The sequence below is a fragment of the Zootoca vivipara genome, chromosome 2 (assembly GCF_963506605.1).
Source record: "Zootoca vivipara chromosome 2, rZooViv1.1, whole genome shotgun sequence".
Lineage (NCBI taxonomy): Eukaryota > Metazoa > Chordata > Lepidosauria > Squamata > Lacertidae > Zootoca > Zootoca vivipara.
This window is the reverse complement of record NC_083277.1, coordinates 23810584-23833429: the sequence shown is the minus strand read 5'-3', so window position 1 is coordinate 23833429 and position 22846 is coordinate 23810584. Positions and strand designations below refer to the sequence as shown.

The following is a 22846-nucleotide window of genomic DNA, read 5'->3' as shown; positions in this document are numbered from 1 at the left end:
TTATCAGTAGGCCAAGGTCTTACTCTGTGCCCCTAGGATAATGAATGTAGTATCCCAGCATTCTCTCTTCCTCTAAGTAGAAACCTGTGCACTTCAAGACTGGTTATGATCCCAAATTATAATCGAGGAGAGGTTTCATATACTGGGGTTTCAACTGATAGAGATAGAGATAGAGATAGAGATGATGATATAGCTATAGATATAGATTAGATATAGATATAGATAGATATTTAAGTGGCTGCATAAATATTTGCAGATGCTGCCACTTCGAAGAATTCTACCGTCATCACCTGGTGCTATTTAAGTGTTCTGATTTTCCTGCAGGTTAGCCAATATACATTTGCCATGTGCAGTTACCGAGAGAAAAAAGCTGAGCCCCAAGAGCTCTTGCAGCTTGATGGATACACGGTGGACTACACAGACCCACAGCCAGGTAGATAAGTTGGCTGGTGCTCTTTATTTTCTGGTTGCCTGTTTGTTTGCTGCACAGTTATGGCCCTAATCAGGATTTGTTCCATTTATTTCTGCAAGCTGCTTATTTTCTATTTGTTGTTGCAAGCTACGAAAGGGGCCCTTAAACTGGTACCTTCTGATCCCACATGGTGTGATAAAATCCTACAGATTACACTTTCCTGTCATTGAAAACTGCCCTAAGTCTTTTCATCCTTAATGATATGATCCTCAAATTGTACTCACGGGCAACTGATTGATTGGTGCGTGTGAGGCAAGGGTCTCTTCCACATCTCTCCCAAGTCTTTGATTATGGGATATTTGATTATGACGGAAGGGTGGCAGTGGTGGCAGAAGTCTTGGTAGCCAATGCCATAGATTAGGCCTGTTAACACTAGGGAGGAAAGTAAGAGGAAGGGCTTTGCCGTAACTTGTTGCTCTTCAAGGAGGTTGAGTACGTGCCTGTTTAAAGACTTGCCTGGAGACTGCAACATCTTAAGCAGGCATCCCCAAACTTCGGGGGTGGTGAGGTCCAGTACCGAGGGTCTTCTGGCGGTTCCCTTGTTGCGAGAAGCCAAGTTGCAGGGAACCAGGCAGAGGGCCTTCTCGGTAGTGGCGCCCGCCCTGTGGAACGCCCTCCTGCCAGATGTCAAAGAGAAAAACAACTATCAGACTTTTAAAAAACATCTGAAGGCAGACCAGTTTAGGGAAGTTTTAATGTTTAATAGATTATTGCATTTTAATGTTCTGTTGGAAGCCACCCAGAGTGGCTGGGGAAACCCAGCCAGATGGGCGGGGTATAAATAATAAATTATTATTATTATTATTATTATCTTCCCTGACCACTGGTCCTGTTAGCTAGGGCAGTGTTTCTCAACCAGTGTGCCTCCAGATGTTTTGGGACTACAACTCCCATCATCCCTAGCTAGCAAGACCAGTGGTCAGGAATGATGGGAGTTGTAGTCCCAAAACATCTGGAGGCACACTGGTTGAGAAACACTGAGCTAGGGCTCATGGGAGTTGTAGGCCAAAACATCTGGAGGGCCGCAGTTTGGGGATGCCTGATCTTAAGTGTCAAGAGCAGAAATACCATCACATAGAATCTGGCACAGTCACTTTCCAAGGGTTGGTTCTACATTATGTGTGTCCATTTATTTGTAGGGCTGGGAAAGACTATGTAAACGCTATGGAGCTAGATAGTCCAAAGGTCAGACTTGGAATAAGTCCACTTCCTACATTCCTAAATTTCATTTGACCCTAGTCGTTTGCCCCCTTGTGCTTGCTGGATTGGACGCTAAAAGTCTTTTGCCCGAACAATCATACGAAGCAGGGGCTTCAGATTCCCCCTGCATCTTGCAGCTTTCTGCACCCCATCACATTTCTTTCTGGAGAATCTCCTGGCCTTCAGGCGCAGCTTTCCTGGAGGCATGGGAGACTATGGGCAGGAGGGGAGAAAACATAGGACCCCAGCCACTGAATCACAAATCACATCTCCAATTGCTGCCATTCTAATTGCTGGTTTTTTTGTCTCCTTCAGGTTTGGAGGGCGGCAGAGCATTTTTTAATGCAGTGAAAGAAGGCGACACGGTGATTTTTGCAAGCGACGATGAGCAGGACCGGATCCTGTGGGTCCAAGCCATGTACCGAGCCACTGGCCAGTCCCACAAGCCTGTGCCCCCCACTCAAGTTCAAAAGCTTAATGCTAAAGGAGGAAATGTGCCCCAGCTAGATGCCCCAATCTCTCAATTTTGTAAGTAAAACAAGCTCTAATTAAAGTAAAGAGAGAGAGAAGTAGTTTTTTTGGGGGGGGTTGCTCAAAAGGTTGCTTGTTCATAAATGGGGGAGCAAGGGTGGGCTCCAACTTTTTCAAAATACACTTTACATTGGTTTATCTTCACATCTGAGGATTCTGGATGCTGTGCGCAGTGGACTGAGAAAAGAATCCTATTGGGAAACATCCAGAGTAAAGTCTAAAATGCAATACTTGATGGAAAGGTTCTCAGAGGAAATGCCTCAGAAGGCTATAGGGTATTCCACACTTCTCCCTTACAACAATTGCATAAACATCCACCCAGGGCTGCCCATTTTCAGTTCTTCTCTGTGCTTTCCATTTTTTATGGGACAAACCATTAGGACAGCCATATTCTGTCCCATAACAAAATGCCAGCCTTCCTCAGTTTGGTACTATCTAGATCAGGCATCCCCAAACTTCGGCCCTCCAGATGTTTTGGACTACAATTCCCAACATCCCTGACCACTGGTCCTCTTAGCTAGGGATCATGGGAGTTGTAAGCCAAAACATCTGGAGGGCTGCAGTTTGGGGATGCCTGATCTGATGATCAGGAATGATGACAGCTGTAGTCCAAAAACATATGGAGGCTACAATGCCAGGATACAATGCCAGGAATCTGCCATCTTTTCAAGACTGGCGTTCTGATATAGGACAGCATAGGCTGTCTTCTGCTGGTGTTGTTTTAGATTAGAAAAAGTAGGTGTATTGTAAATGTGTAAATCCAGTCACTTAACACCTTCTGTGTCCTCCAAATCAGCTGTAGATCAGAAGCACTTTTTTTTTTTTACTGTATCTGTTATCCAAATTTAAACAACCAGGAACCCAGCCTAGCAAACTGCACAGATAGTCAGGATTGTATTTGTTAGTTACAGGAAACCAGAACCTCTTAACCCAAGACCAAACAAATCTGTGGTGCCCTCGTGGTTTTCAGCCACTAGATTGTAACTTTTTCATTGTACTAATCAATTTACTGTTTTTAAACTGTTTATTTTAAGAGTTTTAAACTCCACAAACACGTAACTTATTTCCATTCACAAATGTCACCTTTCAAAAGAAATAGATTCATTAGCAGATTCATTAGCAGTGCAATCTTATGCATGTCTACTCAGAAATACGACCCATTGGATTAAATGGGGTTTGCTTCCAGGTAAGTGTGTATAAGATTGCAAACTTAATCATGCAATTTGAGAGATATTTATTTGTTTATATTATTAATTATGTATCCTCCCTTCCTCTCAAAGAAGCCCAGAGCGTCAAACAAAAAAACCAGGAGAATTTAAAACCAAGTACCGGTAACACTTTTAACTAGATCAGAGACATGATTTTGGGAAGAGGTTTAGAAGAATGGTACTTATTGTGCTGCTAAGATTGTTAAGTTGTCCCATGGAGAAGGAGCGTCTCCACCCCCCATCGTTCTGCCCAGAAACCAAGGTCCAGTACCGAGGGCCTTCTGGCGGTTCCCTCGTTGCGAGAAGCCAAGTTGCAGGAAACCAGGCAGAGGGCCTTCTCAGTGGTGGCGCCCGCCCTGTGGAACTCCCTCCCATCAGATGTCAAAGAAAAAAACAGCTACCAGATTTTTAGAAGACATCTGAAGGCAGCCCTGTTTAGGGAGGCTTTTAATGTTTAATAGATTATTTTATTTTATTTTTCTGTTGGAAGCCACCCAGAGTGGCTGGGGAAACCCAGCCAGATGGGTGGGGGTATAAATAATAAATTAATAATAATAATAATAAATAAATAAATAAATTTCCAGCACAATGTTTGGTGTAGGACATTGACCAGTTTCAGCTTAAAAAGTTGGTTTGTGGAGCTTACTCACATGAGCCCTATGCAGCTATATAATAATAATAATAATAATAATAATAATAATAATAATAATAATAATAATAATATTTATACCCCGCCCATCTGGCTGGGTTTCCCCAGCCACACTGGGCGGCTATTGCAGATTATACATGTGTAGATTATACTGCCTGCATAGGGACGTAAATAAATAGACCCTAATGGGCATAGGGTGAAACTTTGTGATCTGTATAATCCATACATTGCAATGTACAGATTGAGTAATTTGTGTCTATGTGCATTGGGGCCTATTGTGCGCTTAACCTCCTTCGCAGATGTTATAATGTCAAGTACTGTATGTCAATGAGGTGGAGCTCATCAGCACAGTCACTCATGATTCTCCCATTCTCCACAATTTGATTATAACCTTTCCAGAGGGTTGTGATTGCTTCTACATGGTGGAATCAACCAATTGCATGAACAGTAAACCAACGATGAGCTGACACACTCTTCAGCCTTCTCACTAAGACTCCTGAAAATCAAAGGTTTCTAAGCAGCCCAAAATCAAAGGTTTTGCCAAGTCAGCATCAGCCCTCCTTGCCCTCTAATAATAATAATAATAATAATTTATTAGTTATACCCCACCCATCTGGCTGGGTTTCCCCAGCCACTCTGGGTGGCTTCCAACAGAACATTAAAATGCAATAATCTATTAAACATTAAAAGCTTCCCTAAACTGGGCTGCCTTCAGATGTCTTCTAAAAGTCTGATAGTTGTTTTTCTCTTTGACATCTGTTGGGAGGGTGTTTCACAGGGTGGCCCCACTACCAAGAAGGCCCTCTGCCTGGTTCCCTGCATCTTGGCTTCTCGTAGTGAGGGAACCATCAGAAGACCTCAGTGTCCGTGCAGAACGATGGGGTGGAGGCACTCCTTCAGGTATACTGGACTGATGCCATTTAGGGCTTTAAAGGTCAGCACCAACACTTTGAATTGTGCTCGGAAACGTACTGGGAGCCAATGTAGGTCCGGTGTTATGTGGTCTTGGCGGCCGCTCCCAGTCACCAGTCTAGCTGCCGCATTCTGGATTAATTGTAGTTTCTGGGTCACCTTCAAAGGTAGCCCCACGTAGAGCGCATTGCAGTAATCATGTGTTGAAGGCTCTGGCAGATTTGAAATGCATCAAAAGTGCTTGCCTTTACTACACGGACACTTAAGACACCTCACTACTGATCATGTTTTAGTTCCTTTTCCCCCTACAGAGTATACCTGTGAGGGTTTTAAAAGTTTTTGAGAACTATTTAGTTATGCCGATATCGTTTTATCGCATGCTTGCATAGCTTGGACTCTTATTCTGGCTTTATTATTGCCCAGCCAAAGCTTGGTTTTCATTTCAGTATGAATGAAAACATGGCATGATGCAGACCAGTTGAAGGTCATTCCTTTCATGGTTTCCCTTCTGTTGCCTGTTACAAGAGGAAAACTTCCATTGACTTAAGTGGCAGTTCGACTGATTGGTGGATTGAAATGCTACCGCATTGGGCCTTATAATGGCATGTGCATCCTCGCTCCCATCACACACACACACACACACTGCACACATTAGGAACAGCCCATTTTCATGATTCTAATGAGATGACACGTTTGTGACACAGGTAAGTAAACAGCATACTTTTCTGAATTGCTTGTACAAGGACACCACAGAGCAGTCTGATGGCCTTTCCTAGCTCAATGAATGGCTGGCTGATCCAAGAATGAGTCGTAAGAATACTTCTCCTTGACATAATCTAATACTCTTCCCCATTTCTAGCATTCCATGTGCTCTGTCTTTACCTAGATGGCACCTTTCAGGATTCCGAATTTCCTGTTTCGCTCTTCAGTTCTTACAAGAATGGTCTCCTTTCCCCGCAATCCCTAGCTGGCGAAGTGTGGGGGACATACAAATCTCAGGCCAATGGAATCTCCCTGATCAGCATCGGGAGCCTCCATAATGATTTCTAAATGGCCCCCCCTCTCCTCTTTTTGACCCCTCATAATCCTGCAGGTGCTCCTCATCTGAGAACGTACCACATTCTTGGGTACCGCAGGGATTCCAAAATGAGACAATGGAAATTCAAGACTTAGCTATGGCTGCACCAGATTGCTCCCCTGCTTTGGGATGGGCCAAGCGTATCGCAGAATGTGGCCCCTTCCCCGATCCATCCCCCCGCTTTCAGCCTTGTATCTCTAACTCCATGTTGAGCAAGCCTCTTGAGGCCAAAAGAGATAGGAAAAGACAGAACATGTCAGGGCGCTTGTGCACACATTATGCATTTCCTCTTAGTGGGTTAACTGCTGAGCTCCTTATATTAAAAGATCTAGTGATCTTGATACCCAGATTCTGCCAGAGTTATATTCCTAGCATAGCTGTTTATAAAACTGACCAGCTGATAAGAGCAATCATGTGCTCCGTTGTGGAATATCTCTTCCCTGGAGACATTCCCTCTCATTTGCAGGCTTTGCTTCACATCCACATCATACATTTAAAGCAGGCATGTCAAACCTGTGGCCCTCCAGATGTTTTGGCCTACAACTCCCATGATCCCTAGCTAGCAGGACCAGTGGTTGGGGAAGATGGGAATTGTAGTCCAAAACATCTGGAGGGCCACAGGTTTGACATGCCTGATTTAAAGTATGCATCTTCCCCTGTACATAGCTGCCAAGTTATCCCTTTTTTTAAGGGATTTTCCCTTATGCTGAATAGGCTTCCTCGCGAGAAAAGGGAAAACTTGGCAGCTATGGGCCCCTGTAGAATCCTGAGAACTGCAGTTCATAAAGGGTGCTGTGATCTGCAGCTCTGTGAGGGATAAACTATAGTACTCAGGATTTTACGGGGGAAGCTGTGTGCTTTGAATGTGTGCTAAATGTGCTTTAAAATCTGGGGGGGATGTGGAAGTAGAATTGGCTTTTCCCTGGAGGTAACCGAAATTAGTCTCCTTTCCAGAAACCTGTCCCTAAAGAAAACATCGCATACTCCATCTTAGCAAATGGATGCAGTGGCTGGAGGCAACCCTCTTCTGTGTTCCTATTTCTTCACAAAGTGATTGAAACAGACAACATATGCCAACAAAGTCAACCACAGCAGAGTATTAGGAGGGTAGAAAAGTGCAGACCTTTTAAGTCCTGATCGAAAGAAAATGACTGCTATGTAACATGTGTGGCTTTAGGTAGCTCCAGATAGCTGGAAAACTACCACTAGAGGTTGCTAAAGGTAATCCATAATCTCATAAATAATAATAATAATAATAATAATAATAATAATAATAATAAATCACCATGTTCATACAGTCCTGAGATGAAATGCAGTTACCCTTGGGTTTATATACCACTTAATTGACAAAAACCTCTAAGTGGTTTCCATAAATCAAGGGAGGGGATGAACTAAACAAAAATATTGGGGTGAGTGCATCTTGCAAATGCATAATATGTGCACAGGCCTTTAGCCCAAACCCATGCATCGCAGCTGCTTTTTTTTTTTCCTGCTCACCAAAACACCAGTGAGCTCAGGCTGTGAAAGGTCATGCTTTATTAATGCCTGCATATTTGCATCACTTTTTTTCTTGCATCAGAACACCAAGCTCCTTGTAAAAATGCATCAATGGGCAATAAAAATATATGCAGGTAGAGATATAAGCATCAGAAGTGAGTCCTTTTTATGCACACATGATGAAGACTGCCAGGTACCACACAGGGAAAATAGAGCAGGTCATCCAGTTCCAATGTAAATCAAGTATTGCATTTTAAAGGGTTTCATTTATCTATTTTTCTTCAACCACAGAAAGGTAAGTACTATTGTGAGAGAAACGCTTTTATTCATGTGCATTTAGCTTGCATATCCTTTTTGTTTACTTTTCCTTGTTCACAGTAGCATATAGTTCTTGGCTACATGAAAGGCTTGAAAGAAAGTACACATTAGAGGCACTTTTCATTAGTGTAAAAATTTTTGTTAATGCTTTCATAGATGACATAAATTGCCTAAAGATGGCAGAGCTGCATTGTGTTACTAACCAGGAAAAAACAACAACACTCCGTTCTTACGATGAAGCTGTCTGTAAAACAGAAACTCGAGAACAACACATTTTACAGTTGGGAAACTTGGGAATAATACTGAATTCATTTGGTTCCCACCTAATTTGTCTTAGCAAATGTAAACTTTATGCAACACTCAACTTCCTGTATGATAGCTGGCTTCCAACTTTGAATGAAACAGATAGCTTTTATTTAAGTATATAAAATTTAAAAGTGGAGTGTATTTTTGCGGGCATTTTAAATGCAGAAAACAATAGATCCTGCTATTCATCAGTTTTATAAATCTCAACAATCCCATTTTTTTTGTGAGAGACTGGTACTTTTGTTATTGCTTTTTGTTTTTACCAATAAATCAATAAAAATCAGCACAGCAATCCTATGCATGTTTATTTGGAAGTAAGAGCCACTGTGTTCATTGGAGCCTACTCCCAGGAAAGTATGCATAGGATTTCAGTCTTAGTAAGCTAGAAGGTTCATGCTATATATCCTTTCAGTAAAAGGAAAACAAAAATCTACCCAAAGTCTTTGTTGATTACTCCTAAAATGATGCACAACACCCTTTGGCAATATATAAAGTTTCATGAAACGGCCACTTGTCTGGGGATATCAATTTTTATCTGTTCTGTTTTATTACTGGCACGCTAGCCAAAATGCACACACAGACACACACACTTTCATTTTTAAACCTCCTTTTAAACATGAAAGATTGTTCAGTAATTGTTTCACATATCACCTGTGCTTTTCCTTTCCTTTCCGTTATTTCGTTTTGTTTGATTTGTGATATCTGTTCTATTTTACGATGTTGGTCGCATCACATGCAAAAGATTTGGCTGTTCTTTTTGAGAATCCGTGTGATCCTTTGTTTCACCCTTTATATATTTTGTATATATATTTATATGGCTAGGTTTTTGAGCTTCATTTTTTAAAAAAATCAGCTGTTAAGTGTTGTTGTATATTTGTGTTGTTTTAAAGTTTCTTTATTTTGTCTTTGATTTTCTTATTACTCTTATTATTATTTTTGTTTCATTCTTTGCTTGAACCCAAGTACTCTAGCTGCTAGGTTAGAACTCCTGTCTGCTTTCCTGAGCCTTGTTGCTAGCCTTTATGTTATTCTGGTTTGTTCCTTCTTACCCTGCTAACTTCTAGCTGGACTTAAGGGTAAGTGCTTCCCTGTAGCTAGCACAGATCAGATAATCAGAGTCGATTATCTGACATATGCAATGTGCTTCCCCCCCACCCCTCCTCTTAAATCTTTCTCATGTTTAGATTTTGTAGTATAAATTTTCCATATTATTTTCCTGAATTTAGGTTTGAAATGTAAGTTTTTCCATACTGAAATTAGGATGCATGTGGTGTCTGCATAATTGCCTTCTCTCCCTGGCTTTCATATTGGCATCAACTGATCCTCTTAGTAAAAGCCAACCATTGACATTTTCTTTTCCAGTTTTTTTTTCTTCTTCTTCTTCTTCTTCATCCCAAGGTTGTAAATATGAATTAACATCACAATGAGACTGTAACTATTACCTTTCTTTTGTTTCATGGAACTGACATCTAGTTTTGACTGCTTTGATGCCTGACAACAGATCATTCTGCACTTTGCCAACCTACCCGTTCTTTTTTTGTTTTGTTTCCGCCCCACCCACCCCACCCACCCGTTCCAATGATTAGCTTGGTGTAGTTCACCAGCAGAATGGTGTTAACCCTGGACACTTCCGAGAATAGAAAGGTAGGGCAGTGAGCCTTATGAGGGAAGGTGCTATATGTTAAAGTGGGGGGGGGGGGAACAAGAGCAATAATAGTTCCCTGCGGGCGCAAGTATGTCTGCTTATTGAGTAGCAGTTTCCAGTGGTCTAGAAACCAAAAAAAAAATGTGTGTCTTATGTGGTGATCATTTTGGTAGACTTTTGCTTTTTCGTTCTTCAACATATCCATATGTATAACCACATAAGAGAGAGAGAATAGCTTAGAAGGAATAGGGTTTCTTCCTTTATCCCATGGCTCACCTTTCCCCCTCTTCCACCACCACCACTAAAAAGAAAAAGAAAAAGAAAAAATCCATTAAAATGAATGTTTTAGCATGCGGTCTCAAATATAACTCTGCTCTAGCAAAACAACAGTCTTTTTAAAAGGAAGAAAGTGTAAGGAATCTACAGCTGCTAAATCATCTTTTTGTTTCCTTTCCCCTAATCCTGGGTTTTAAAAGAAAGACAAGCTGAGCCCATCCTAATAAAAAACAGGTTCCCCTTCCCCTCCTTGTTAATTTTTAAACAATATGCTGTACTAATTTTTTATTTATGTTCAAAAAGCTGTTCCTCATACAAATGGTGAGTGCACCTTTACTTAAGAGAGAATTGGAGCTTTTACTGGTCATGAGAGCTGGCAAATATGTACCTGAAGTATTCTGAATGCAATAATGAAATGGAGCAGGTGGGTTGACGTACCTCCTGTCCATGAGGCAATACTCCTTTCCCCCCTTTTCTTTCTCTCCCCCCCCCATAAGCATACCCTGGATACCAGGCAGAATTTCTTCACCACTTCTAGCAAATACTCTTATTTTATTTTATTTAAATTCTTTTACTCAATTTTTCCTTTTTTCCTTTTTAGTTCTTTCTAAGTTGGTGGGGGAGGTCTAAAGAGGATCAGATTTGCTATAGAACAGAGTTGGGGTAGAAAAATCTGGATTTTGCTTCTTTAAAAAAAGGAAAAAGAAAAACTGAATGAATTCTGGTCTGACAGTATGTATCTTGCATTAGAATGCATTGCTATCCTCTTAGTTGTTTTATTTTCGGCCATGTGTGTGCTTTTAGTTGCTTTAGTCTCTATTTATCTCTCATGAGAACACTGCTATGTTTTCTTGTATTGTCAACTTGCAGATGCTACATTACAGGAATGCAGTATTATAATACAAATTCAGTTTTCACATTATTATTATTTTTGCATGCACTTCAGATATACTGTAAATCACTGTCTGGACCTTTTAACAGCAATGCAATGCCAAAAAAATCCCCTCTAATTACTCCATTAAAAAAAAAAATCAAAATGCAGTGACTGGCACACCCCTTTGTTTTCGGAAATCTGTTTATTGAATGGCCCACTTAGTTTATTCAGAGTACCACTAAAACATTGCCTATGAAACACTTTTCTTATTGCAATAACATAATTTAGTGATTTACAGTCAAATGCATTACTGGAGAGAAACCATTGAAACAAATTTAAAGTAATATGCTTGTTTGTGCCATAGGGAGTAAAACACTATAAAGCATGGTCAGTTTTGTTTTGTTTTGTTTTGTTTTTAAAGCAACTGAAATAATGCCAAAGAAGGGATCAGTATTGTATGAAAAAAACTTTACTCAAGTGAGAAGTCCTGTAAGAATGATCACGTTGGCTTCAAACCAGGGGCAAAATTATGGCACACCCTAAAACAGCAAGGGAGATAGCAACCTCGTGTAATTAGATTTGGTACGCCAAATGCCAAGATAACCAATAAGGCAGTGTTTAGAACCGAATTATATACTGCTCAGGGTTTTCTCTCTTTCTCTGCCTGTCCCTCCCTCTCCCTCTCTCCCTCTCTCTCTCTCTCTCTCTCTCTCTCTCTCTCTCTCCCCCTCGAAATTCTGAAGTGTGCTTGTTCTCCTTACACACTTTGCTGCGGTGTTTTGTTACTAAGTAGTTACTTTCTGTGTATCCATTTAGCGTAGACCTATGAGACTATGAAGGAGCATAGCAGTTCTTCAAAGCATGCAATCGCCTATGTGTACAAGAAGTCCCTTTTGCCCTCTTATCCACTGAAGTCCCTTTTGCCCTCTTATCTGCTGTTGTGCGGAGCTAAAGAAGAGTTAAGAATGGGGTGGGGGGAGAGAGAGAGAGAGAATGTATGCTTGCCTGACTATGCCAATAAAGAATCTTCTAGAAATATCTGTAAATGAATAGCTGCCATCAATCATTGTCATTCCTTTATTTCATGTCTACTGATGAGGTTGACTAGTGTCATTGTTTGTTACTGTCCAAACCATAACTTCATTCTTGTAACGTCAAGCAGATATGACAAGCACACATTTTCCAGATGAATAAAATACAAAGTCACCTTTTAATTTACAATTCGGCAGTTGCTGGTGGTTGCTTTTTAATTTTATATATATATATATATCTTTAAATAAACAAATCTGTTCTAAAATAAAAATGTACTCAGATGCTCATTTGGCTTTTTGAGCTAAAACAAAGCCACTTATTTCCCGCGAAATAAACAGAACAGGTTTTCAGATCCTTGCAAACGAATGAATGCACTCCAGCCTTTTCTAACAGGAATCATTCATGGAATTTTGCACCCATTTGTAAGGCTCCATCAGAATGTGTCTAAACTCTTGATGTAGCAACAAGAAGAAAAATAAATAGAAAGAGAAAGATGCTTGGCGCTTCTGTCTACTTTGGTCAGAAGATTCCACACCCAAAGTGGCCTTTCTACAGCCAACCTTATAGCACCAGGAGGGGGGAAAGGCAGTATTTTTCAAAGCAGTACCTTCCTGATGGCAACATGCCTTTTCAGAAGTGAGGCATATATACAAAACATTATTAATGACAGTAGAGGTTTACAACGTCTGCTGATTTAACCCGCAAATTGTCGTGCTTATAGAGGAACATACTTTAAACCAAGTCAGACCACCTTAGCACTGTCAACACTGATTTGCAAGGACTTTTCAGAGTATCTGGGGGGGGGGGGTCTTTCCTAGTCTTACCTGCCAATGCTATAAATAGAACCTGGAATCTTCTCTACCGTAGAGATTGCATGCTGATCTGAAGGAGAGCTTTCCTTTTCAACAGCAGCCCCATATGCCTGTAACAGGAAGTCAATCCACATGGTCCCTTGTCCAATGGGGCAACTTTTTAAGCAAGGCTACAGCAGGAAGGGAGCAGCTGAAAAGCCCTTGCTGATTCACAACCAATATCTCTCCCCCCCCCCCAGGGTTGCCAGACTCAATAGAGGACAGGACTTCTGTGCCTTTAATTGCCCTGCTCTCTTTTGAGTCTGGAAACCTTAAAGAGAAACCAGCAGACCCTTTGTTTAATTTCCAAGCAAAGGGCCTGCTGGTTTCTCTTTAAGGTTTCCAGACTCAAAAGAGAGCAGGGCAATTAAAGGCACAGAAGTCCTCTCCTCTATTGAGTCTGGAAACCCTATTCCCCTCCCCAAAAAAATACATTTTAATGCATGGTGGTGAGAAGAGAAAGAAACATCTCCAAAGAAGCATTCAATTATGAAAGGCTTCCAACCAAAACTTGCAAATAATTTAGAAATGTTTGTGATACCAAACTCCTATTACGGAATCTCCCCACCCTCCCCAAAGCAAAACATTTCCTTGGCCTTCAGCACCATGTTGAATGTGTTGGATTCTTTCTGCAAATGGAAAGGGTCAGGATGCAGCACAGAGGCTCCCGCTGGCAAGAAGGGTGGGGCAATTCTTGTCAAATCCATCTCCCCCCTACTTCAGGCATGGCCAAACTTTGCCCTCCAGATGTTTTGGGGCTACAACTCCCATCATCCCTAGCTAACAGGGCCAGTGGTCAGGAATGGTAGGAAATGTAGCCCCAAAACACCTGGAGGGCAAAGTTTGGCCATGCCTGCCTTACATCCTCCCTACCACACTTTCCCGAAGAGTCCCCCAACTCTGCAGAGCAGTTTCTCGGGGAAGGGGGAATCCATGAACATGGCCTTCGCTTCCCATGAGCGGAGGTGCAAGCCAAAGAATCCTACATGTGCCAAATCCTTTAACATAAAGACTTCCAAAAGTACATTGCTGTGGAAGTTTACATTGTCATTGCTGTTGCTGACAAGATGATCAGGGTTTTAGAAGAACCAAAATAGTTTATTGCTAACCAGTGATTCATTTAAGATCTCTAACAACCATCTGTAATATTCAAGGAATGGCATAAAACCCGCCTAATCCTGATAATTGGTTAAAATCTTTTTTCAAACTATAAAGAATATTTATATTTTAATATAGCTGGCAGGGATTGCACTGAAACCATTAGACCCATATGTAATTTAAAGTGGAGCAGGAGGGAAGGTAACAAAGGACAGTAGGTTTAGATATCATGCTTTGCTTTTCCTAGAAAGGGAAATGTTTTAGTGCAAGTCTATATTTCTGCCCCAGCCAAATCAACACTTGCTAAAAATGGAAGCCAATCAAAAACCCTAAAACAGCTTGCTGGTGCATTTATTTTATGATTTTGATGAAGGGGGAAAAACAGAATTGCCAACATAGGATGTTAATTAATATTTTATCCTCCAACATAGATTCTAGGTATTCCAAAGAGCTACAATGCAATTAGAAAGCATAACATTTAAAGTTGTGTCTGGGTGCCTAATCTGCAGCATAGTCGCTTTCCAAACCCATATCCAATTTGAGCCATATTTTATTATTATGCATCCAGATCTAAGAGGGCGACATCTTCTGTTCTTCAGTCTTAACCTGTAGCTAATGATCAGTGAACACTATTTGAACATATAAAATCAAATTGCTCTGTGAGGCCTGTGCCGTTGTGCATTTCAGTATCTGAATCTCCCAACAGATTGTATTCTGTCTGAGGAACCCACGTAGAGAACTTTGCAACTGCTTTGCTCCCCTTCACAGGAGTAGCTGAACAAGCCAGGGCGCAGCTCTTTATCATAGTCCCCCTTCGTATGCAAACCCAGAAACTATGGTCATTGACCTTCTGACAGGCCAGAATATGAAGGCATGCTTAGCTTCGCACCTAACAAAAGGCTATGTTTAAGTGCCCGTCGGGTTGCTCACACAGAGGGAGGAATGAAGTGGCTGCAAAGGAGCTCATTACACCCACTCCTATGTAGCTCTTGCTGATTCTGGCTTTGCCTCATGACTGCAAACTTCACCAGCACCTCTTTTCACGCCGCCATTTCTAAGCAGCAGCTTTCACAGAACTGACTTCACATGACTAACTTTACACAGAGGTGTAAAGTCGATCGGGAGCCTGGGGCGGCGCATGTGCCATGCGCCCAGGGGCGGGGCCAGCCACCCACGGCCAGGGCGGGACGCTCCGCAGGGCCTCCAAAGAGTCTGCCTGCCTCCTCTCACTCAGCCGCCTTACAGCTGAGGGGGAGGCGGCGGGCAGACCATTTGGGGCAGCGTGGAGACTGCGCACATAATCCACCGCATCTCTCCCAGGAAAGATGTGTGGCTTGGGCACATTGCAGGCCCTGTGGTGAGTGCCGCCCGGCGTTTTATCACACACACCCTCTGTGGCAACACCCGGGGTGGCCCGTTCCCACCACACACACCCTTCCTCTGCCCCTGCCTCTGTGGGAACAATAGCCTCTGCATGGGTGCGGTATGTACATGGCTGCTGGGATGTGCATGATTGCAGCAGCTCGGAAACGTGGTATCCATGGTCAGCAGTTGTGTACAGCCCCCATGTGGTTCCCCTAAGTGCACCTCCGCATGAGCCTAACCCAGCCACCAGCATAATGAGGGCTGGGTACGTTCACACGTTAGTGTGGGAGCTTCATACGGAGGCTTCTAAAGCTTGGAAGCTAGGTAGAAGATTGCTTGTCGAGTTGTTACACCTCTAATAAATTCCATACCACCATTACCCCATGCAGTGTACACAGGCCATATTCGCAGAACTGTTAACCCCATCCCATTGTGAAATTGTCACCTCGCTGTAATCATCACATCAGGCTAGATATTGACATAGAATGGGTCCAACACATGTTGGAAGGACACCACTGGCCCAGGCTGAAAGGAGCATGAGCAGTAAGCTTCTGGGAAGTGATTCCAGGACCCCTACATTATGCAGCCAAGCTGGTGGGAAGGGCAGTGCAGTGAGCATGACAGAAGCAGGTCTGGTTTAGGCAAACAGCACCTGGCCAGAGAAAGGCTGTCCCATTTATCAGTGCTCTCAATGGAGGGAAGAGCACTCCTACTTCAACAGAAAAATGATGGTGTCTGGGAAAATGAGAAGTTTTCAATGTACAGGGAGTCATTTTAAAATATGGAACAGCAGTCAGTCATCCTGTTCTACAGGCTGATAAGGTGCATTGCACATGCTCCGTAGTTTGTCTACTACAAAAGACCACGGACCACAATCCTGGCCCAAACTGAGTCAGGTCTAGAGTCAAGGCAATATAGGACAGGATGCTACCATCTCAGAGCACAAAAGCAAGACCAGGACACTTAGTAGGAAGCTCAGGGAAGCAGGGAAATGACAGAGGCAGGCAGGCAGATTCCTTTGTGGGGCACTCTCAAAAGCATAGCTGCCAAGTCCCCCGCTGAAAAATGCAGGATCAGCAGCGGCGCGGCACCGGAAGTCGCTTCTACGCATGTCCAGACATGCGTAGAAGCAACCTCTGGTGCCGCTCTGCCCGATTTCCGGTGCCCAGACATGGGCAGAGCGGCACCCGAAATGGAGCCTCCCTGGCAGGTAGGAAATCCGGGGGATTTCCGGGATTTTTTTCTATTCGGGATAACAGCGGGAAACGGGTTAAAATCCGGGGGTTTCCCGCGAAAAACGGGAGACTTGGCCGCTATGCTCAAAAGCTGGTATGTCAGTCTGGTTGCCTGCAGCCTATCTGCTGTTCCTACAGGAAGCTGGGTCAGTGATGACTCAGCAATGCACTCTGTCCCAGCTGATTCTTATTCCTGGTGTTAGCAGGTAGGATGCAGGGGCAGTCATTGGCAGGCGCAGCCATGCACAGCTGCAGTTCTTTATCTTTGCAAAAGCACCCATGTGCATGGCATGTATTCTGAAGACCAGTTTCTACTGCAAAAAGAGAGAGAGAAATAAACATGTTTCCCACCTATACCATTCCAGGCCATGTCTAGGGATAAAAGCCCTGATGTAAGCTTCTGTTTTTTTTTAGTTAAAAAAAAAGGTAGGATAGTTCATTTAATTTTTAATAACTATTAAAAGAGGCTGAGCAATTAACCGCTCAGAGGCATGGCACTGGATTCCTGTGAGGTCAGAATTCTACCCGCTTAGAGGATGAGGGGCGCTTTCAACTCGTAGCCACTTTACTCTGGCTCGCTTATTAAAGCATCGGGATTGACAAGGCACCATGGCTCATAATTGGAAAAGTCATGAAATATCTGAGCAGAACTGGCAAATGAAGGCCTCCAGCCAATTTGTCAGCTTGCAGTCTACTCGGGGAGATTTGAACACTACAGCCTTGACTATTTAAAATAATTTTAAAAAGCTCCATCCAGCCTGTTAAAACTGTGAAGCTTTTCATTTATTATGTGTTTATTATTCTGGCTGCTGTAAAGCTTGAAAATGGCAGGGGTGGGGAAGCCTTTTGCTGGTGTACTTGTCTTAATCAAATTGATCTTGGCCCAGAGGGGATGAGCATCGTCTGTCAAAAGAGATAGACAGCATCTGATTGGTTGCTCATAGTGTGCTGCAGTTTGAAACCCAAGGTTACACTGGACTGTGCTGAAGGTCTTAAGCCTGGAGGGAATGTAAACTCACAGCCTGGTCCATTGAAACTTACCAATGCACAACCATCAGTATTGATGATGGGATGACATTCTGTGCTGCACCTGAGGGCAGCAAGCCTAGTTAGGTGGCTGAGAGCAGGATACCTCAGGGGACTCATGGGGAAGAGTGATGGGCCTGCAGCTGCCTTACTCTGCCTAATGGTAAAGCCGGCACTATGGCTTACAGCCAAGGTGTTTGACTTAATTCACACATTCCTTGCCACTGAACTGAGAAAAATACAGGGCAAATCATGTGGCATCAGCCAGCCAGATAAAACTATATTTAACTCTGCTCTGTAGATGTGCAGCCAGAAATTAAGCTGATTAAAGATAAATTAGAAGATCAACCAGTTATTGAATAAAATATGTTCAAACTGAACAAAAAACATAAAACCATACTCTGGAATAGCGTATCCTATCCTTTCAGTGGGTTGCAGTTAATCCCCTCAGAATTCAACGAGGCTTTATTCCAAGTCAGCATGTATAGGGAAAGGTTAGGCTGCCATTTTTAGTTCAACATACAGAATCAAAGAAACACATACTGTACATTATTTGCTGAACTGACACCTCGTTGCATTTAATGGAGATGCTTCAGGTTTTACAGTTTGCTTGGGTAGCCTTTTAGAAAACCAAAACCTTCTGTGGAGAGAATATACTATAAAAGGTTCATCCCCTCCCTTCTCTTGTTTTCTTTTTATTAAAAAAAAAAGGCTGCACTAATTCCTTAATATAGGAGCCAGGCGTTCTCAAAGCAATTTGTGCAGTGCTCCCCACTTCAGAAACCTTTCGCAGAAATCTCCTTTGTTTCTATATAAGTACAGCTCCACTCGCTGTTTTTGAAACACGGGCCTTTAAAAAGAAAGAAAGAAAAATCTTGTTGTGCTTTTGAAGTGAGAATTATCCCAAAGAAACTCCAGGTCTTCATTTTAAGTGTGCTATTGTGCCCTTCAGCTTTGCTAATTCTCTTAAGACCATAGTAGGAAGCTGTAAACAAGGTGGGGATTTAAATCCCGATTTCCTGCTTTATTTGTTGAGGATTTGTGCAAGGCCTCACTTAGCAGAAAACTGAGTCAATGGAGAAAAAGAATTTAAGGGAAAGGGGTTGTTTTAATTCTGTTGCTCCTGAACAAAACACATCTGCGTCAGGACTGGAAACAGTGTCTTTTGTAGACATGCCCCTGTCTACAAAATACTTTCTGCTATCTAGGTATGATTTTAATTAATTAATTAAATTAATAAATAAATTAATGTGGGTAATAGGTGTAATCCCTGGAAACTTGTACCAAAAGACATCAGCTTCAAATGATGTCAAGTGGGTATTTTATCAGAGTTAAACATGTTATCTGATCTTAGCCGCTCTGAGCCCGGCTCCAGCCGGGGAGGGCGGGACACAAATAAAATACTATTATTATTATTATTATTATTATTATTATTATTATTATTATTAGGATCGGGCAGCATCTTGCATTTCTCCTGTCCCTCGCAAAGTAGAACAGAAGTTGAACCCCGATACAATGTTTAGGTTGCAATCTTATGCGCACTTACCTGACGGTTAGTCCCACTAAAATTGGCAAAGCATACTTCTGGGTTCAAATGTATATGGGATTGCACAGTAATTATCTGAAGCAATTGTTAATTGGGTCCCCCCAAAATAATCAGACTGCTCTGTCACTGAAATGGAAATTGCACCTCCATTTAACTTGTCTGTGTTGTTTCTTTCTGAAAAGATTTTAAATCTGCTGTGAAAAAATAAAATAGCAAAAAAAACCAACCACCCCCCTATGTTTACATCTGCAGGCTGAGTTAAAACAAAAAAAAAAGCCATGATGGTTAAGATTTTCGCCCCCAAAAGTCTAAATGGGCTTCTCCTTAGCCAAATATAGTAAAATTAAGAAAACATAATGAACCACATTTCCTTAGAATGGCAGAATCTATTACAATTATTTAGAAATGCATAAATAGGAACTGGCTGTTTGTTACCGTCCTTCTAGTTTGCTTTTGGGGATGAGTTGTTTTGGAGGTTTGTTTGCTTTTATGAGGGAAAAGTTCTCTTGTTAAGTGCAGAAGAAATGCGCTCAAAGTGGGGTAGATGCTGATTCTAGTACCTTTGGCCTCAAGGCAATAAGCCAATAAATAAGTGTTGCAAGTTGACAATGGAAGCTGAAGACTATTTGATAAAGGCTTGTGAGCCTGGAATTCAGCCGAATGCTAGGGAGCGAAGTAGTTCTCGTGCTTCATTTAATAGCATTTGATGCATCTTATGCAATGCAAAGTTTCTCTAAATTGTTTCTTTCTCTATATGTATAAATGAACAGATGCAGATAGAGCTCAAAAGCATGGCATGGATGAATTTATCTCTTCCAATCCCTGTAACTTTGACCACGCTGCACTCTTTGAGATGCTTCAGCGCCTCACTTTGGACCACAGACTTAACGATTCCTATTCTTGTCTGGCAAGTATATTCTTTGGTCTATATAATATCAATACTGGGCACCAGAGTCTGACCTGGGGGGGAGTGTGTGCCGTGCAACTGCAATTAGTGGAAGCCGTGCCGGCTTACTCCAGGTCCGAAATTGGCCCCCAAACGTCTTATGTTTCGAAAACAACCTCTATTGAACTTATTGTCTTTGCTAGCCATTCTGCAATAGGGTTTCATGTTTCCTTTTTAATAAAATATTGACATGTAAATGCTAAGAAACAAGAAGCAGGACGGACACTCATGCTTTATCATTGCTTCTCGTCATATCCTAACCAGCAAAGTTGGTGGAATTGAACCAGGAAATAAATTTGGCCATCACTAACACGTGTTAAATTCCTGTATAATTTTTAATTTCACATTTGCTGAATGTGACTACACCCAAAGCTGTGTTTGATCCTGCAGTTGGGACTTTAGATTTTACTTGACTTTTGGTGCCGGGTCAGACACCTTCAGAACATTACACTTCTTTTGTGTGGAATGCATATAATTTCACAGTTATAGTTCACTTGTTCCTATGATGGCAGGATTACAGCTCTGGCACACCTCCTCGATTGTATTGAACATAATTTATAAAAGTTATTTGCAGCCTCGGACCCACCCTGTGTAGCTATGTCTTGCGACCATTTTAATCCCGCAACATAGCTCTGCTCTGCTGAGAAATTCAAATTGTTACTAGACTCACCTGCTAGTCTGTTACTAGACATAAAGGTAAAGGTAAAGGGACCCCTGACCATCAGGTCCAGTCGTGACCGACTCTGGGGTTGCGCGCTCATCTCGCGTTATTGGCCGAGGGAGCCAGCGTACAGCTTCCATGTCATGTGGCCAGCATGACAAAGCCGCTTCTGGCAAACCAGAGCAGCACATGGAAACGCCGTTTACCTTCCTGCTGTAGCGGTTCCTATTTATCTACTCGCATTTTGAGGTGCTTTCGAACTGCTAGGTTGGCAGGAGCTGGGACCAAGCAACGGGAGCTCACCCCGTCACAGGGATTCGAACCGCCGACCTTCTGATCAGCAAGCCCTAGGCTCAGTGGTTTAACCCACAGCGCCACCTGGGTCCCTGTTACTAGACATAGTATGTAGTTAAAACCCTACACAGCTTTGGCCCTGTATACCTGAAGAAGCGTCTCTGCTCGCATCATTCAGCCCAGACATTGAGATGCAGCGCCAAGGGCCTTCTGGCAGTTCCCTCACTGCAAGAAGTGAGGTTACAGGGAACCAGGCAGAGGGCCTTCTCAGTAGTTGTGCCTGCCCTGTGGAACACCCTCCTGTCAGATGTCAAAGAGATAAATATACAACCTTCTGTAGACACCTGAAGGCAGCCCTGTATCAGATGCTTTTAATGTGTGATGGTCTGTTGTGTTGCTGCTGTTTTTTGAGTCCGATGTGCAGAGTATAAGAAATGAATACATTATTATAGGGATCCTGGGAGATTTGGAATAACAGTTCAATAAAATTTGCATTGGTTTGGAGGGTTTTTTTCTCATAATGGGGGCCTGAATGATTACCCTATTGGAGTCATGAAAGGTTTTTCCTCCACATCAGATTGAATTTGTTTTTACCTTTCATTGTTGCATTATATGTTCTGCAAACATTCTTATGCTGTGCACATGATTATCTGGCCATGATTATGGTATGCTTCCATCTGCATTGGGCAGGTGAAGGATGGGGAATGAACAGAGCTGTCTTCAGGCTTGGGAAGAACATAAAGGCAAACTTGCAGCTCTATCCACAAAGGTTGCTAGTAAAGTTGTCTGCTCAAACCTACATTAACAAACTACAGTACGTCAGTGGCCAAGAAGGAAAGAAACAGCTATCTTTAAAAAGTTTTCCTCACTGATTACCTCCAGGTGATGTCCACTCACCATGAGTGACCAGGTCTTATTTAACAAATCTTATTTAAGAATTGATGCTTTTGAATTATGGTGCTGGAGGAGACTCTTGAGAGTCCCATGGACTGCAAGAAGATCAAACCTCTCCATTCTTAAGGAAATCAGCCCTGAGTGCTCACTGGAAGGACAGATCGTGAAGCTGAGGCTCCAATACTTTGGCCACCTCATGAGAAGAGAAGACTCCCTGGAAAAGACCCTGATGTTGGGAAAGATTGAGGGCACTAGGAGAAGGGGACGACAGAGGGCGAGATGGTTGGACAGTGTTCTTGAATCTTGAACCAAACTGCGGGAGGCAGTGGAAGACATGAGTGCCTGACGTGCTATGGTCCATGGGGTCACGAAGAGTCGGACACGACTAAACGACTAAACAACAAATTTAACAAATCTCAGCGAAGGCCTTTGCTTCTTTCTGACTACAGTTCAATTATTCTAAATAGCTTGTTTGTCTCTGTGAACAATGTTTAAAGTGAGTGGGCATTGCTTACTTGAATTTAATTTCTGTGTTGTTGTTTTAAATCAAAACCTTTGTTTTGAACTTTGCTGGTATATTGAGGCTACCATTCTACTTACCAGCAAACAAAAAGTAAACGTAACAACCTATCTCTATCTTGCCTACTCTCACCCCACCCCAACTGTACATTATTATTACGTAATCACCATGAGGTCCCATATTACCAATATAAAAAACTAGATAACAACCAAGAGAATAGAATGGATCCTAAAGAGTGTGTGTGTGTGTGTGTGTGTGTGTGTGTGTGTGTCTTTGCTGCTAGAGAAAGTGTATTCCCCTTTGCTGGCTCCTAAAATGAAAACTTATCCTCGTGTCTAATGTATTGGGTAGCATTTCTTTGAGAGGCAGCAGGTGCTGATTCATTCACCTGTAACATACAGTGGTGCCTCGC

General features: G+C 42.3%; 1 protein-coding gene across 6 annotated transcripts in view; it reads left to right on the top strand.

Annotated features, from left to right (window-relative positions):
• Positions 1–22846, top strand: part of CADPS (calcium dependent secretion activator) — a 376860-nt gene that overhangs the window by 204870 nt on the left and 149144 nt on the right. For all 6 annotated transcript variants that reach the window (XM_035106756.2, XM_035106772.2, XM_060271298.1 and 3 more), the window contains exons 10-12: positions 325–433; positions 1988–2200; positions 19890–20026. In XM_035106756.2, the coding sequence (XP_034962647.2) occupies positions 325–433; positions 1988–2200; positions 19890–20026 (459 nt within the window). The remainder of the gene's footprint in view (positions 1–324; positions 434–1987; positions 2201–19889; positions 20027–22846) is intronic.